The sequence below is a fragment of the Erpetoichthys calabaricus genome, chromosome 8, assembly GCF_900747795.2.
Source record: "Erpetoichthys calabaricus chromosome 8, fErpCal1.3, whole genome shotgun sequence".
NCBI classification, from domain to species: Eukaryota; Metazoa; Chordata; class Cladistia; order Polypteriformes; family Polypteridae; genus Erpetoichthys; species Erpetoichthys calabaricus.
In genome coordinates, this window is record NC_041401.2 from 25,983,692 (window position 1) to 26,002,789 (window position 19,098).

Here is a 19,098-nt window from a genome sequence, read left to right on the forward strand (position 1 = left end):
ACTGAGCTGAGCTGGGAGGTAGGGTGGCTAAGTGTCTGGGAGAAGGAGGAGAGAGTATTGTGTATTTGTGATAGTTATATGAGTAGTGTGGAGTGGAGGGTGCTTGGTGCACTGTATAATTGTAAAATAAAAGAGTCTTGTACTTTCACCTGGTGTTTGGAGTGGTACCTGGGGGTTCAAGAGGTGGACACACACCTCTACTGCTACACTGGCGTAGCCGGCAGGATTCTCTGGCCGTCTGTTGGCAGGGGACCTACATTTCAAATAAATATTGTGTATGCAGACGACCATAAGAAGGTCCCGCTTCAACACACAAACGTGCAAACACCACCCACTACGGAGAGCGCTGCGACTGGGAGCCTTATGTTACTTCAGACCGTGATGGGGAAGAAATCCGGAAAAAAGAAGGGCAATACCGACTGGGTTCAGAACCTAACCGAAGCCGAGATGACCTGGACTTACCTGACTGGGAGTGCGGATGACGGGGCACTAATAAAGGCTGAACGAGTTTGAGTGGCGCAACAGCAGGAACGCTGTCAGCCATCGGATGCGCCGAAATCCCTAAATGGATTGGGAACACTGCTGCCAACTCTAGAGGTATGTGCTGGGAAAACACCCGAAGTGCAGGGAAATTTTTATTCCTATTTTGCAGAAGCCTGCTTCCAGAAAGCAAGCGGTGAGTCAGATGCCTGCCGCATACCTCGGCAAGATGGCCGCGATACCCAGAAGGCAGGCCAGGCTAGGAGTCGGCAAGCGACGGGCCCATTCGAGGAAAACGACCACGTGACCCCGCGCGATGGATGCCGGGACGGAGAAGGTCAGTTTGGGTCCTTCGGTAAGGTCATTATTTCCCCGACGGTTCTGAGCTCCCTGAAAAGGAAGGGGGAAGCGAGCGAAGCAGCGCCGAAATTAAATAAAGAAAAAGAGGAGCAGGATGTGACTGAACGGTCTGCCAACAAATTAGAAAAGGCAGATCGCAGTCAGCCGCTGGAGGCTACCCGATCCTCTTCGGACTCCAAGACCCAGGAGCCTTTGCGCGACCCAGCCGAACACGTGCCCAGAGGGGACGTGCTCATTGGCTCCCGGCCGGCAGGTAAGGAAAAAAAGGAAGCGAACTTACCTCCAGCCGAATTAAATAACATTATGGACATGCGGAATCTCGAGAAGTTGCTCGAGCCCGTGAATACTTTCAGACTTTAAAGGACCTGAAGGAACATGTGGAGGAGCTGGGAGCTACAGCCGAGGTGGCGCTGAAGGGACTACTTGAATACCTGCGGCGATTAGGCCAAGAAGCCCCGGTCTTGATTGATTCGGTGGTACAGGTAGGCCAAAGCTGTACCGAACATAATAAAGGGACACAGTGTGATCCGGCACCGCGATTAATAAGTAGCGGGTGCCAAAGAGCTGTGTGCCTGACAGTGGAGCGTGGCATGGTAACCGAAAGGTCGGGGGAAGGAACGAACAAGCCGGGGCATGCGTATGACGTGGCCTCCTGGAGCGAATCGAACCTCCAGACCCCGGCCTGTGTGTTGAGAGAGGTGTCACTGGTAACCGGAGGGGCGGGGGAAGTGCTGATCGCACCAGTACAGCTAAACAGTGCTGTTACCCGGAGCGATACGGTGCTGATGACGCCGCCTCCTAAAAAACATAAATCAACGGGCATGCAGACAGCAAAGAGGCTCTCTTTTACCCATAGAGAGACTCAAGCTGTGCACAAACCCCAGAATAAGCAGGAGATCCACAAAGTAAAACGCGGGTCTCCTGACAAGGTGGAGATACGGGTTGAGAGCAGCAGGGCGGCCGTAAAAACCCTCCTTAGCAGAGAAAGGGGCAGAGACGGAGCTGACGAAATTTCCGAAATGTTTCTGGTCTCGTCGAGGAAGACAACCAGGAGGGCATTGTCGGTGCTACAACTGCCGTCGGCCGGGCCATGTGTGGCGAAGTTGTCCCCGAAGGACAGGAGAGCGGTGGGACAGAAGATACACCGTTCCCCCAAGGTTCTCTGGGGGGCCTAGACAACACAGCCAAGGTCCGACTGACGTGTCCTCCTGGAGGAGGACGTCCCTTGCGGGGCTGGACGCTCCGCCCCAGTGGTCGTCGCTAAGGGGGGGGGGGATTGTGGTGGATTGCCGGCTTCCTATTCCGGCCCTCACCCCCAGGCCGCCAGGAGGAGCTCTCCCAACAGCATGGACGTGCCCCGAGTTCCAGCAGGGCCTCATGGACTATGTAGTTTTTATACACAGCCCTGCTGGATACCTTGGGGACCACTGGGAGTCGCTGTCGGGAAACCGTGGACTCATTTGTGCCCTATAACCTGGAAGTACGTCCTGGTCACGTGAGCAGGAGAGATTTCGTGCTTCCAGGTTGAAGATAAGGACTGTTTACCCTGACCCAGAAGGAATAAGGAATTGTGGACTGTTGGGCAGGAACACCTCCGGGTCAGGGTGTATAAAGGACTCTGGGAAAGCCCAGTACACTGAGCTGAGCTGGGAGGTAGGGTGGCTAAGTATCTGGGAGAAGGAGGAGAGAGTATTGTGTATTTGTGATAGTTATATGAGTAGTGTGGAGTGGAGGGTGCTTGGTGCACTGTATAATTGTAAAATAAAAGAGTCTTGTACTTTCACCTGGTGTTTGGAGTGGTACCTGGGGGTTCAAGAGGTGGACACACACCTCTACTGCTACACTGGTGTAGCCGGCAGGATTCTCTGGCCGTCTGTTGGCAGGGGACCTACATTTCAAATAAATATTGCTACTGCTACAATATATTATATATATATATATATATATATATATATGCCTCTCTCATATACAGTGGTGTGAAAAACTATTTGCCCCCTTCCTGATTTCTTATTCTTTTGCATGTTTGTCACACAAAATGTTTCTGATCATCAAACACATTTAACCATTAGTCAAATATAACACAAGTAAACACAAAATTCAGTTTTTAAATGATGGTTTTTATTATTTAGGGAGAAAAAAAATCCAAACCTACATGGCCCTGTGTGAAAAAGTAATTGCCCCCTTGTTAAAAAATAACCTAACTGTGGTGTATCACACCTGAGTTCAATTTCCGTAGCCACCCCCAGGCCGGATTACTGCCACACCTGTTTCAATCAAGAAATCACTTAAATAGGAGCTGCCTGACACAGAGAAGTAGACCAAAAGCACCTCAAAAGCTAGACATCATGCCAAGATCCAAAGAAATTCAGGAACAAATGAGAACAGAAGTAATTGAGATCTATCAGTCTGGTAAAGGTTATAAAGCCATTTCTAAAGCTTTGGGACTCCAGCGAACGACAGTGAGAGCCATTATCCACAAATGGTAAAAACATGGAACAGTGGTGAACCTTCCTAGGAGTGGCCGGCCGACCAAAATTACCCCAAGAGCGCAGAGACGACTCATCCGAGAGGTCACAAAAGACCCCAGGACAACGTCTAAAGAACTGCAGGCCTCACTTGCCTCAATTAAGGTCAGTGTTCACGACTCCACCATAAGAAAGAGACTGGGCAAACACGGCCTGCATGGCAGATTTCCAAGACGCAAACCACTGTTAAGCAAAAAGAACATTAGGGCTCGTCTCAATTTTGCTAAGAAACATCTCAATGATTGCCAAGACTTTTGGGAAAATACCTTGTGGACTGATGAGTCAAAAGTTGAACTTTTTGGAAGGCAAATGTCCCGTTACATCTGGCGTAAAAGGAACACAGCATTTCAGAAAAAGAACATCATACCAACAGTAAAATATGGTGGTGGTAGTGTGATGGTCTGGGGTTGTTTTGCTGCTTCAGGACCTGGAAGGCTTGCTGTGATAGATGGAACCATGAATTCTACTGTCTACCAAAAAATCCTGAAGGAGAATGTCCGGCCATCTGTTCGTCAACTCAAGCTGAAGCGATCTTGGGTGCTGCAACAGGACAATGACCCAAAACACACCAGCAAATCCACCTCTGAATGGCTGAAGAAAAACAAAATGAAGACTTTGGAGTGGCCTAGTCAAAGTCCTGACCTGAATCCAATTGAGATGCTATGGCATGACCTTAAAAAGGCGGTTCATGCTAGAAAACCCTCAAATAAAGCTGAATTACAACAATTTTGCAAAGATGAGTGGGCCAAAATTCCTCCAGAGCGCTGTAAAAGACTCATTGCAAGTTATCGCAAACGCTTGATTGCAGATATTGCTGCTAAGGGTGGCCCAACCAGTTATTAGGTTCAGGGGGCAATTACTTTTTCACACAGGGCCATGTAGGTTTGGATTTTTTTTCTCCCTAAATAATAAAAACCACCATTTACAAACTGCATTTTGTGTTTACTTGTGTTATATTTGACTAATGGTTAAATGTGTTTGATGATCAGAAACATTTTGTGTGACAAACATGCAAAAGAATAAGAAATCAGGAAGGGGGCAAATAGTTTTTCACACCACTGTATATTGTGGCCGGGACGCCTGGAAGGACCGGGACAGGGCCAATATCTCCCCTGGGCAACAAAAGGGCAGCTGCCCTGGTCTGTATTTACAAGTTATTGTAACTGTAGTTACAAGTTAATGTACAAGTTATTGTCTGTTATACCTGCATTTTTATCACTCTTTAATTTAATATTGTTTTTTATCAGTATGCTACTGCTGGAGTATGTGAATTTCCCCTTGGGATTAATAAAGTATCTATCTATCTATCTATCTATCTATCTATCTATCTATCTATCTATCTATCTATCTATCTATCTATCTATCTATCTATCTATCTATCTATCTATCTATCTATCTATCTATCTATCTATCTATCTATCTATCTATCTATCTATCTATCTATCTGTATGGGGGCCATGGGATCAGAGCTTAGTAGCTCATCCCTTTTGGGGCCCACGGCTCCCGGAAGATTTTGGAGCCCTGGACTGCAGCACTTCTGCCACAACTGGATGTGCTGCTGGAAGAAATTCCAGGCACACCGGAGTGCTTCCGAGTGCTCATGCGGCACTTCTGCCACACCAGGAAGTGCCATCAGAAGATCATGAGGAAGCACCTGGAGCATATCCAGGGCAGTATAAAAGGTGCCACCTCACTCCATTAGATGAACCGGAGTTGGGAGGAAGAAGACAGAGCTTGTTAGGAGAGGAGCAGGGGCGGCAGAAGTACTGGGAGAGAGAGTGAAGGAAAGAAGGGACAAAGCTTTGCTGGAAGAACATTGTGAGGTGCTGTACAAGGCAAAAGAAAATAAACGTGTGTTTTCTGGACATCTGGTGTTGTGTCTGTCTGTGTACGGGGGCTGTCTTATCACTATAAACACTTAATAGAATAAACAATACTCTGACCAAACTCCGAAATAACAACCGCCTGGATGCACAGAATTATTACAAAATGAAATCCAGTGATGCTAACTGCCCTGAATTTTACGGACTGCCTAAAATACATAAAACACCACTGAAATTCAGACCAGTGGTTAGCCTAATAGGCGGATCATCTTACAACTTGTCAAAAAGACTTTTCCAGTTACTCAAACATTTAACTTATGACTCTGAATATTCGGTGCACAGCGCTGAGTTGGCATTACAGCGCTTGAAAGATGTATCCATCGCCGAGGACGAGAACATGGTCTCATTTGACGTTGTGTCGCTATACACTATGATTCCGATTCATCTGGCCACAGAAACACTATTAATGAGACTGGAAAGCGACCCCACCATAGAAACAAGAACTAAACTGTCCATTAAAGACATAATGCACCTAATATCATTTTGCCAGAAAACTCACTTTCATTTCAACGGCAAATACTACACTCAGAAAGACGGCATGCCAATGGGATCGCCGTTATCAGGACTTCTAGCGGAACTGGTAATGCAACAATTTGAAAACATGGCTCTATCCCAGTTCACACCCAGAATTTGGATACGCTATGTAGACGACACATTCGTCATACTAAAAAATAACCAGGTGAATGAATTCTACAACCACATCAACACAATATTCCCTGCAATCCAATTCACAATGGAAAAAGAAATTAACCAACACATCAGCTTCCTGGACATCTACATCAAAAGAAATAATGACGCCACCCTGACCACAAGTGTTTACCGTAAAGAATGCAACGCAGACGAGATATTACACTTCACCAGCAACCACCCGGTATCTCATAAACGGAGCTGTGTTAAAACTCTATTCAGAAGAGTCCACACCCATTGTAATACAAAGGAAACAAAAATGAATGAGACACGCTATCTCTTCCACCTTTTCACTTCAAACGGATACTCAAAAACATTCATTAATCGGAGCTTACACAGAAGACGCCAAAAAACTCAGCAAACAATCGAAATGAATCAGAATCCCCACCCCACCTGGCACTCACTCCCTTATCACCACAAGGTGTCTGAAGGTACAGCGCGCATCCTGGCCAAGTCAGGCGTCAGAATAGCACACAAACCCACAAACAATTTGCGCACGGTCCTGTTTAATGCTAAAAACAAGAAATCGATAGCAGAAACACGAAACGCAGTTTATAGCATTCCATGCAGTGCTCAGCGGTATACATACAGTAGGACAAACTTCAAAAAGAATCGCAACACGTATACAGGAACATCACAACGCCGTCAGAAGAAAGGACTCACTATCATTGATCTACACGCATACTAAATCAACAGGACATACATTTTACTGGGACAATGTACAAGTAAAATTTAAGACCAGTACTAAAAGTGCCAGAGAGTTGGCCGAATCTTGGCTATCAAATGAGAACGCCATCAACAGACACTTGGACATAAATCCAGCATATGCAAACTTAAGAAGAACATGTACATAATAAATAAACTGTACACCCAATACCCCCCACATCACACTTACTTAGCCACCATCCCCCCCCCCCCCCCCCCACGTAATTTTTTCCTATATATTGCCTTTGATTCTTGTAAGTCTAAGCATTATCCTCTGATGAAGACCCCTGGCAGGGGTTGAAAGCTCAGGAATAAAAACTACTTTATGATACGTGATTCATTTTTTTCTCCCTTTGTGGATCTCCGGCTTCAAATATGCAAACCGTATCACAGACCTTCTCTTCCATATATTTATTATATATATTTATTTATTATATATATATATATATATATATATATATATATATATATATATATATATATATATATATATATATATATATATATACACATACACACACACACACACACACACACACACATATAAAACTCTTCCTAATCTAATAATAGAAGAATCCACTAGAATAGTATAAATGTCCTATTTTGTTAAGTCTGTTAAATATGTTCTGTAATTTTTAAGGATGTTCGATGTTTTGAATTAAGGTAGCTGTACTCACTACTCATGGCGTTAGAGAAAACGAATGTGTTGCATGATGATTGACACACACAAGTAAAAATTTCAGTATACTCTGTACACTTGACAATGATTCTTTATAAATCTATTAAATTGTGTCCTACAAAGTGACTAAATTGTTATTTCTATTGTACCATACCATAAACAATACAGTATAGGTTTCTGTAAACATGCCTTTTTAAAACACTGATTATTTTTAACTGAACACTGGTTGTCAAATTGTTATTTTTGACATAAAAAATGATAAAACTAAGTTTTTAATATAGTCATTGTAAAGTATACTACTTTTAAACTGTGCTACATATTTAACAGTAAATCTTTGTGGCAGATTTTGTACATGCAATGCACAGGCCATTTATTCTTACTGAATTCTTTTGACATAGCACATTAAACGCGCCAAGTTACAATTCTGCCAGAACAGATTAGTGCAATAGAAACGTTCAACACAGCTACTCACCCAGCGTCACTGCCATTCCCACAGAGCAAAGCGTCCTTCTGTCCAGGAATGAAGTAGTAATTTCCTAGACAAAAGAAGGAAATATCTATTTGGCATTTTTAAATAAATCTTTCAAGTATTCAAACAATTCTACAATGGACATTTCTATAAGGAAAATAAATAAAAGGAACCATATCTAAAGGCAACGAAAACAGACCTACCTAACACTATAAACAAACTAAAATCAATGAATGAAGGATTCAGTCAATAATTATTGTACCAATTTAGAAAACAATAGCATACACTATTTGGCAGAATAAAAATAGAGCACAAGTAGAAGCAGGAATGCAGGTCTTGATAAGATTTCACAACAAGAATAGTCAGCAATACAATGTGAAGCAAGAAGATCAATTGAAACTTTAGAAGCTACATTTTAGAGTCTATTTCAGAGATGACACAGGAAGAAGATCTCTAAGAATCTTGGTCACGCTTCAGAGTTTCCAAACTAAATACACGGCCATTGTAAGGTCTGGGACTTCACAAAAAGCAAGTGGGTATGATGACAGTCTTGCATACAGCCTGCTAAACCACTGAAGTGTTGGCATTGATGGCTTTTGGAAGAGCAGATTTTCTAGATGATTCTAGATGATATGGTAGCCAAGTTAACCAATGTGTAGTTTGACAAACTCTCTTGATGTGTTACAGATGTCACCTTGCATGTATATAAGGCACTGCACAAAATGTGAAAACCTAGAGCAAATCAAATCACACTCATTAAGCTAAAGGAACAATGTTGTCAATGTCACTTTTGTAGTGAGTGCCGTCACCCGTGTACACGGGTGGACCTTCTCACAGGCTCAGCTGAGGTATCTAATAACCTGCAAGATGTTGCTACTAATGTTGTCATCTTCTTTCTCAACAGTGCAGAGAAGCAGACTGCAGTGAGAAATTTCAGTTGGATACCACCATACATTGGTGGTGTGCTGGACTGGTAACATCACTTCAGGAGAGACTCACCAAATCAACAAGCTAATTAAAAGGCACCTCATACTCCAGACCCCCTAGAAGTCATATCAAAGGAAAGAATGAAGACAAAATTGAATGCCATTATGAACAATGCTGCATATCCCCTCTCTGACACACCAACACTGAGGACTTTCAGCCAATGAATTATTCAGCACAAATGGGTCAGGAAATGCTACGAGGCCTCAGCAATATTTCTGTATAGTGGAAGTGGGACTGCAAAGTCAGAGGTTTTCTTTCCTTTTAATTTTATTTCCTTCTTAATAATTCTGGTGTGCATTCAGACTATAGTGTGTGTGCATATTATATCATATATATATAAACTGCTCAAGGTGATATTGTCTAGCCTGTAGAGGTCTGTGCGTCCCTCCATGGATATGCCTCCCCAGACCATCACTGATCCACCACCAGTCATGCTGAACGATGTTACAGGAAGCATAATGTTAAAGGGTCTGGAGAAGCCGTGGAGGACATCTGTCACATGTGGTCAGGGTGAACCTGCTCTCATCTGTGAAAAGCACAGGGCACCAGTGGTGGACCTGCCAATTCTGGGATTCTACGGCAAATGCCAATCGAGCTCCACGGTGCCGGGCAGTGAGCTCAGGGCCCACTAGAGGACGTTGGGCCCCTCAGGCCACCCTCATGAAGTCTGTTTCTGATTGTTTGGTCAGAGACATTCACACCAGTGGCCTGCTGGAGGTCATTTTGTAGGGCACTGGCAGTGTTCATCCTGTTCCTCCTTGCCCAAAGGAGAAGATACTGGTGGGTCCTGCTAATGGGTTAAGGACCTTCTACAGCCCTGTCCAGCTCTCCTAGAGTAACTGCCTATCTCCTGGAATCTCCTCCATGCCCTTGAGACTGTGCTGGGAGACACAGCACACCTTCTGGCAATGGCACGTATTGATGTGCCTGCCTGGAGAAGCTGGACTACCTGTGCAACCTCTGTAGGGTGCAGGTATCACCTCATGCTACCAGTAGTGACACTGACCATGGCCAAATGCAAAACAAGTGAAAAAACAGATGAGGAGGGAAAAATGTCAGTGGCCTCCACCTGTTAAACCATTCCTGTTTTGGGGTGTTCTCATTGTTGCCCCTCCTGTTCGCCTGTTGTTAATTTCATGAACACCAAAGCAGCTGAAACTGATTAACAACCCCCTCTGCTACTTCACTGACCAGATCAATAGCCCAGAGGTTTCACTGACTTGATGGTATGCTCGGATTCAAAAGTGTTCCTTTCATTTTTTTGAGTGTGTATGTATACATATACTGTATGTATATATATATATATATTACACACACACACACAGCAGACCCCTGCGAAGACGCGGTTCAGGATTCGCGTCCTCGGTCATTCGCGGATTTTTCCTTAGAACCTAACTAATAATTGTTAGCGGAAACCGCAAATATCCTCCGCAATTTTTTATGGCTTTTTTTGTGGCAGTACTGTACTGTAAAGAGAACAGGAAGCAACTGTAGAGGAAAACGCGGCTTGGGATGGTGAAAGTAGCCAATCTGAGAGCGTTGTACTCTACTAGAATTTGAAACTGCAACTCCCGGCAGTCCCTGCAGTGGCTTTGATTGGTCTTCTGCTGAGGGTGCTGGGGCTGCTGCAGTCAAAGGATGTCAGCGCGGCTTTTAAAAAGGGGGCCGGTGACCAAAAGCAAAAGAAAAGTTTTTGTAATTTGTGTTTCAAGTTCCTGTCTCTTTGCCTGCCTTCTGTTGGGTTACCTGTACTTATTCGTTTTGTCCTCGATCATTTCATGGCTGGGGTCTGGATTGTCTGCCGACTGCCTGTGTACATGAGGACTGTACGTGGGTTCATTGCCATCCTGCGAAGTAAGGAGTGCTCCTGAACCTGTCCACCTGTCTTCACCATTTCAGGAACTAGCGGTAGGACTATCTTTACATTCCCATTCAACGTGCGGATCTCTGGACTATCTATTTTCATTATTACATTTCATCCGTTGCTGTTTTTCATGGACTTTGCTGTGTGTGTTTTGTTGGTTACTTTGTTGTATTTAATGTATAATCGCCGTAAGGGGAACAGAGTTGGTATCGTTGTTTTCATTTGTTTTCATTACATGCTTTATTTGCTGTTTGATTACCGGTTTGCTTTGTTTTTATCTCTGTTTGTGAGTGCATGCGGGTCAGGCCATGGCTGGGTGCGTCCCTGGAATCTCCACCATAAAAATAAATAAATCGCCATCTTCTCAACGGTGTGAATCTTAGCAGCACCGGACCGCTACAGCGTTATTTATTTCTCCTTGCTGCTGATTGACTGCTGCCCTGTGATGCATCTACAGCTGAGTGTTCTCATGTTTTTCGTTTTGTTCTTCTTAATCCTTAAACCACCGCAACCAGCTATAGTCGTTTGCCAGTGCCATTTGCCAGCACGTAGGAGCCGAGTATATTCGACAATGTACATTCATTGAACGCCACAACCGGCTATAGTCAGTTCCCAGTGCAATTTGCCAGCATACCAGAGCTGATCAGTCAGTGCCGTACATTCATTGAGCAGCCAGTTCATGACCACTGCCGGCCCCTGCAGCACTGCAGCCTCACTGTCCCTGCGAATGAGCTGCTGCACTAGACTAGCCTGCCAGCATCAGCATTTACCTGTGTGTGCTTGAGTGCAGCCAGTTCAAGCGCAGTTGTCTCGGTGATTTACTGAATTTCATCAATGGCGTCAGTTGCACTTTGTACATATTGTTCCAGTAGTTTTTTAAAAAATTTTTTACAGTTCATTAGCAGCGTGTAAAATGATCAGTGTTGCAGTAATTGTGATGCTCTTTGCATGATAAAAAATGTGTTCTATTAAAATTTCACTTTTTCTTTGTGAATTGTGACGTTTACTTAAAAAGTACAGAAAAAAGGATTTGGCGTCCAGGGATGCATTAACCCCAAGTATGTGGCAGTTTAAGGGTTAAAGCCCCAAGATGCCGCAGAAATGCCTTCACCTTCTAAGGTTTCTTGCAATCAAAACGCGCTTGCATGAATTACAGTACATAGAGCGGTAACATCGGAATTTTACATTCTAGCACTGTGGGTGACATATCAGTACAGTACTGTACAGTATACGGGTTTACCTTTACATTCTTTTTTTAGGTAATGTATTAAGCTGAGGTTGAAATGAAATTAAAGTGTTTTGGAGGCATATTTAGGGTTTAAACTATAAAAATAGGCATTTTTCTAGCCACATCCATAATTCGCGGTTTTCACAATTCATAGGTGCTCTAGGAACGTAACCCCTGCAAATGTTGGGGGTGTACTGTGTGTGTGTGTGTATATATATATTAATATTATACATATATTAATATAATATAAATTACACTGTATACATAAATAATAAATATAAATAATATATAAATAAAACTATTCATTTAATGAGCATTTGTAAAAAAGTCAAATTTTCCACTGGGTACAAATAAAGGTCTATCTATCTGAAAAGCGCTATATAAATGTAATGGATTATTATTATTATTATTATTTCTTATCTTATCTTATCTTATCTTATCTTATCTAAGTGAAGCTCTGGTTTCACTAAAGTGGATGGAAACAAAAGATGTAAAAGCTGTACAAGGGGTGAACAAAATGTGTAAATCAGTTCTGGCTGAATTCTATTAGGACCTGGAGCTTTACCTTTGGTGAGATAGGATAAGTCCTGCTTAAATTCATCCAAGGCAAGCTGACAATTTAACAGAGCAGCATCATTTTGAGAAAGGTTGAGATGCTGCACAGATGTACAGAGTATGTGTATTGCTTCAGGAGCTAAAAATGAGGAGTAAACAGTGTGAAGTAAAAGTCAGCAAAGCATTCATAAATGGAATTTTGGAAAGAGTGCCAGATGTTGTCTTAATGGATGATATGCAAGATAAATACCCTAGCACCAGGTATACTTTGCATATATGTTGTATCGAATACATAATACTGTATGTAGCTTCACTACAATGCCTTCCACTGATTTTTCAGATTATTCTCAGGATCGTGAAGCCCCTGATAAAAACTCCACATTTCCCATTTCAGAGTTCTAAGTGTCTCAAGTCAATCCTGACAGCATTAGGTGCAGGACAGGGAGCAGTCCTGGGTGAGATACCAGTCCATTGCTGACCAGCCAAATATCATACACACATTTGTTCATTCTTGGTCAGTTTTCATTTGCCAATCAGCCTGATGTTCATCCCTTCATCAGAAAGAGTACCAGCTATTTATGAAAGACCTATAAACCAATGAGATGGAAACCAGAATGATAGTTGCTCATTCCTTTTGCCTATTTAAAGAGTCCCACCTCTTCTCAATTTTATTTAGACACTGACATTTGCACCCTTCATTAATGATGGTCTAGATGACAAAAATCCTGTTATCAGATTATAGTTATACTAGTCATTTAGCCTGTTACAATAACGGGCGCTAGAACAGTAGTGCATAAACATTAGTAGGAACAGTCTATATTAAATGGCAAGGGACTTTGACCTCATTCTTTTTGTTGGTCGTATTTTTCCTTCTTTCAGCCTTTCTTTTGTTGATGTTTACTTGCTGAGCTGACCGTTCTTCGTGGGCTGCCTCCATGTATTGTGTGTCTTTAATTTTCTGTGACAGTAATACTGTCTTGTACGTCCGTAATATACCTTTAATTTTCTCTGGCGGTAATACAGGCGTGCGCGTCGGTAATATGCCTTTAATCTCCTCTGACAGTAATACTGGCTTGTATGTGGCTGTAATATGAGTCACTGTATTTTGTACCTTTAATTTCCTCTTGCAGTACTACTGGTTTGTATTTCCGCAAAACGCCTGTAACTTTCTCTGACAGTAATATCGCGCATAGCACCGTGCCCCGCGCATGCGCACTTCAACAGAAGACACACACACATGGACACCTGGACGCACACAGGGATTTTATTAAAGAGCATATTAGGGCTCCGTGTGTGCCCAGAGTGAAGAGTGCTATACACAAATAAACTGAATTGAGTCAAACCGAAATTCTCAGATAAATCTCTTGATGGTTTTGGTATTCTGTTCAAGTGACTTTACCAGACAGGCAGATTATCCATTGGTTGTGGTTTTTATTTGATTGCATTTTTTATAATACTCCTTTATACCCAGGCTAGTTGTGCCACCTGGGTTAAAATCTAAGTGACCAACATAGACCTCAAGTTTAACATTTGCAGTGCACTTTCTATTGAAACGTATTTTGTAATGCATGTAAAAATAAAATGCATTACAGTAATCCCTCGCTGTATCGCGCTTCGCCTTTCGCGGCTTCACTCTATCGCGGATATATTTAAATATATATCGCAGATTTTTCACTGCTTCGCGGGTTTCTGAGGACAATGGGTCTTTTAATTTCTGGTACATGCTTCCTCAGTTGGTTTGCCCAGTTGATTTCATACAAGGGACGCTATTGGCAGATGGCTGAGAAGCTACCCAACTTACTTTCTCTCTCTCTCTCTTGCGCTGACTTTCTCTGATCCTGACGTAGGGGGTGTGAGCTGCCGCCTTCAACAGCTTTGTACCGGCGGTGCTTCGCATACTTAAAAGCCAAACAGTCCTATTGATTTGTTTGCTTTCCTCTCTGTTTCCTTTGAAGAGGAAGATATGTTTGCATTCTTTTAATTGTGAGACAGAACTGTCATCTCTGTCTTGTCATGGAGCACAGTTTAAACTTTTGAAAAAGAGACAAATGTTTGTTTGCAGTGTTTGAATAACGTTCCTGTCTCTCTACAACCTCCTGTGTTTCTGTGCAAATCTGTGACCCAAGCATGACAATATAAAAATAACCACATAAACATATGGTTTGTACTTTGCGGATTTTCTTATTTCGCGGGTGGCTCTGGAACGCAACCCCCGTGATCGAGGAGGGATTACTGTACTACAAAAAGTGATGCCCTGTCAGTTGGAATGGCAAATGCAATGCACATGTCTCTCTTAAACAACATTTGCTATGGGATTCCAAAAAGCAGTGCTAATGTTTGTGATCTGCCATCTGTTGTCAGATACTATTCAAAGCAACCAGATGGACACACAGACACTTATCCTTTTATTAAGATGGATTATATGAATATTATAAATCTTGTCACTTTCTATCCTGCTTAATCCAGACCAGGGTCACAATGGGGGTCACTGGTCTGGAGCCTGTCCCAAGTAGCACTGGGCATAAGTCAGGAACAAACCCTGGACAGCCCATCGCAAGGCAAACAGACATCCGCACACCAAATACACACTAGGGCCAATTTAGCGTGGCCAATTCACTGTCTTTGGACAGTGTGAGGAAACCGGAGAACCCAGATAAAAACCCACCCTTCACCCAGGACAGACAGAGAGAGAGGGAGGGAGGGTAGGAGCACATGCCAAACTACCTCAGGATCTCAGATTAGGACCCGAGTGCAGCAATGCAACAGGTGACACCTCAGCACCACACTAGTTCAGATGGAATGGAACAGTGTCAGGTATTTTTTTTACGGTGTCTGGAGAGCCAATTCTGCCACCAACCCCCAGGTTTTTCCCTGTAGGTTGGAGGGCCTAAATGAAAGGCTGGATGCAGATTAACGTCATATTTAGGGCGGGGTAATTGCAAGTGAAGGGCCCAACAGAGTGGAATAACTTCTGGCATTTACCTTATGATTGCCAGTGTAGATCCCTAGCCTCAGAGCCACCACTCTGCCCACACCGTCACACAGGGAGAACATGCAAACTCCATGCAGGGAGGACCCGGGACGCCAACCCCAGTCTTTTTACAGCTGTGTAACTGTGCTAACACTGTGCCATCAATACTATAAATGGCAAATTTAAATGTGAATTAGCATTATCAAACAGGTTAAAAATGAAACAGTTCTAAACCTTAACTCTGTTGAGTATTTTTTTTCTCATCTCTCTCTAATTCTTGCTCTCAAAAAATGCAGTCTTTGTAAATAATAACCTACTATCTTTATAAAATAAGACAACATTTATTAATACTACCATGCCATATCATAAGCAGTAACAGCCTAGCACATATGCTAAGTTTATTATGGCCCTTTAAGCCATTTATGCCATTCTGAATCATGTTATCCCATAATAGCTCTCCATACTTTAGCCTGGCCATATGAGTCAGGATGCCTGATGTGTAAAATCTGCCCCTTGTTAACCTTCAGTATGACTAAGACAAAACAACACTTACTTTCATCGTTGATGTAATCTGTCCAATTAAATTGAGCTGGTTCTACATCCATTGTGTCGGTGAGGGGGGAAGCTGTGCTGACTTGTGTAGAATTAGGAAGTGGCCATCGTATACATTTATGTCTTAAATTGCCCATAAATAGTTGCAGCCCTATTAGTGCAAAGACACTTAGACAAAACACAGTCAAAATCATTACATCCGAGAGCTTCTTTACAGACTGGATCAGGGCTCCCACAATGGTCTTCAGGCCTGAAAGAAACATTACATTTATCCATGTTGTTGAACTGCTGAAATATAAAATTAAAGAGCATAAAAAAGTAACTACATGTTCACTTGAAACATAAGTGATATTTAATTACCATGCATTACTTGAGTAATGTGACTTAGCAGATGTTTAGTAAAGTGTCAAAGCTCAGAATTGAAATAAAATGTGTGCATCTCAAATAAAGAGATTGATGAGCACCAAAGAGAAAAAAAAACGGCATAGTCTTTTTAATTGTGAATGATGATACAAAGCTGTCTGCTTCTTCAAAAATGGATTTGGGTTTCAATTTGTCAAATTAATAATTTTTTCCAATTAACTAACACATTTTGTAAAATCTCACAATTAATGCACTAATTTAACAAAGTGAGTAATCTTTTTCTGAGACAAATCTCCAAATAAGGGCGCTACAGTAGTAATTATGATATTAACATTAAATAAGAAATCGGAATTCTGTTGAGAAAACATAGCCGTAAAGTTTTTATTAAAAGCAATGCCCTGCCAAAGCAGAATGAATGTCATCTTTCAAACCAATGTCTCTCTGCTAGATTCTCTAGTTCCGCATCTAGAAACCATTCTGGTGTTAATGTAACAATACGCAACATGTCTGTTTGTCGGCCAGTCGCAGGGCACACTCATGCATACACGGGCCAGTTTAGAGTGTCCAGTTAGCCTAATCTGCACAGTTCTGGAGAATCCCAGGCAGACATGAGGAGACAGTGCAGGCTCCATGTTGACAACAACTGGTGTGCATTAAAAGTCCAAAACACCTCCGATGAATACCCTTTGCTTAAAGGTCACCTTTACACTTACCAGTACAGTGCCATTACTTTCTTCATAACCTGGGGCTGGTTTTAATCAAACAGTTTTAGAAATTTCCTTACCATTTTCCTAAGAAAGGAGAGGATGGTGCATCCACCCAGTAAATGGAAAAAGCTTAAATGGTCCAGCTGTGATATTTAGTACACCACGGTCTACAGTCCTCTTTCATTTAGTTTGACCATGTCATGTGGAGGCTTCCATTCTTAATGAAAACAATCTGCACCCATTTTCTGTCATAAAATGAAGTGCCATCATCAACTGATTATTAAACTTTGCTTTCCATCTCATTAACTGTGTATAACTTTGCTAGATGATTTGATCATGATGATTCTCCTTGAGGTTTCTGTTTTGCCCTTGCTTGTGAATCAGTTTGCTTGATTGACCATGCTGATTATTATTGTCCAACTTGATTCTTCTCTTCATTTTAGGTGAGACTTCATTCTCTCAATTCCATGTATGTATTGTATATCCCGGGAGTAATTTAATGTGTGAGGCTCAACTCAATGTCAAGAGGCCTTGTTAAGGTTTGAAAATAGAAGTGTTTTAGTGAACAGGCCTCTTGCTTGATGACATGGGTAATGGCTGAACAGTTGGAATGTCTTAGGCATTATATTATCACAACCTAACTTTAGTGACTTATTAAAAACAATTAATAGCATGTTGGACACTTTCTGGCCTTAACAACCGCTTGAATACAATATGGAAGCCTCTCTCATCTCGTCATCTCATTTTTTTTACTGGTGAGAGTCATGGTGTCAGCATTGACATCTCTCTTTCTAACTACAGATTACCCAGGCATTCCCAAGCCAGCCAAGAAATATAATCCCTCTAGCATGTTCTGGGTCTGCCACTGGGTTGTGCCCGGAGAAGTGCCAGAGTGAGTTGCTCGTGGGACATCCTTACAACATGCCTAAACCACCTCAGCTGGCTTCTCCTAGTCTGGAAGTGCAGCAGTTCTATCTACTCTGAGCTTCTCCTGATTCAAAGGTATTCTCATCCACTCACTTAGTGTCAGCCCAGCCACCCTGCACAGAAACATCGTTTCTCGTTCTTTTGGTCATTACCCAAAGCTCATGACCATAGGCGAGTACAGGGATGCAGAGGATAACCGCAGAAGCATTTTTAAAGAAATAGTAACCTTGTTATAATTCGACATTTTAATTTACCCAGTGATCTCCTCTCTTGTTTCTCTTTAGCTCTGTGAAAGCTACTAAGATACTACGATATTAATTTTTCAGAAACCTCACACTACATGAATTATTCTTATAAAAAAAAAAGTCAATATGAAGAACAGCGAATTGTTGAAAGAATAGATCTGAGGTTTACATCTTTCATGAATCAATGCACTGGGATCAGGGAACTTTGTCCACACCACAAGAGGGCTGCCATGACCTCCAGCCTTCACTGAATCACTTGTTCCAGATGAATTTGATGTTTGATAATTGCAACACCAATAAAAGTAGAAAAGAATCCTATTTTCCATATGATACATGTGTCTGAATATTGCAGAACCGTGGGAACTATCCTTTATCTTCATTAGAGGTCAGCCATGGAAGGCAGAGGCACTGCTCTGAACTGGTGAGGTCTTTTGGAAAACATAAGTTGTATCCTTTGATGGAAAGTCAGATCTGATTGCTAGTACTGTGTACCAAAACATTATAAAGCTCCATAGAATAGTGCTGACAGTCAGACTGCTTGCATCACATAAATCAAATGGGTTGTTGCTTATCTGGAGGATGGATTACTATTAAAACTATACACGTGAACAGTGAACATTGATAAGCTCAGGCCCAGTCATCATTCACACAGCTTTTGACACAGAATTGCACTTTTATCGATGGAAAACCAAAGGAATTGCTTAACTAGTGCTTATAATAAGATCTGCACCCCAGCTAACACTTCTGTGAAATGTTCTCATGAAATTTCAACAGTAGACTGCCTACAATGAAAAGGATGGATTTACCCCCATCAAAAATGTACTTAAGGCCTCTTTGTAATGTAAAACTATTATGAGTCTCATTGCTCAGTTCTGATTTTTGCCCCAGATCACATTTGTTTGTGTGCCATG

At 42.3% G+C, this 19,098-nt stretch overlaps 1 protein-coding gene across 1 annotated transcript in view; it reads right to left on the minus strand.

Moving 5' to 3' along the window:
- LOC114655412 (sodium channel protein type 2 subunit alpha-like) overlaps positions 1-19,098 on the minus strand; it is a 278,058-nt gene that overhangs the window by 135,309 nt on the left and 123,651 nt on the right. The window contains exons 7-8 of the mRNA XM_051930912.1: positions 15,947-16,195; positions 7,792-7,855 (exon numbers count right to left, since the gene is read on the minus strand). Coding sequence (XP_051786872.1) covers positions 7,792-7,855; positions 15,947-16,195 — 313 coding nt within the window. The remainder of the gene's footprint in view (positions 1-7,791; positions 7,856-15,946; positions 16,196-19,098) is intronic.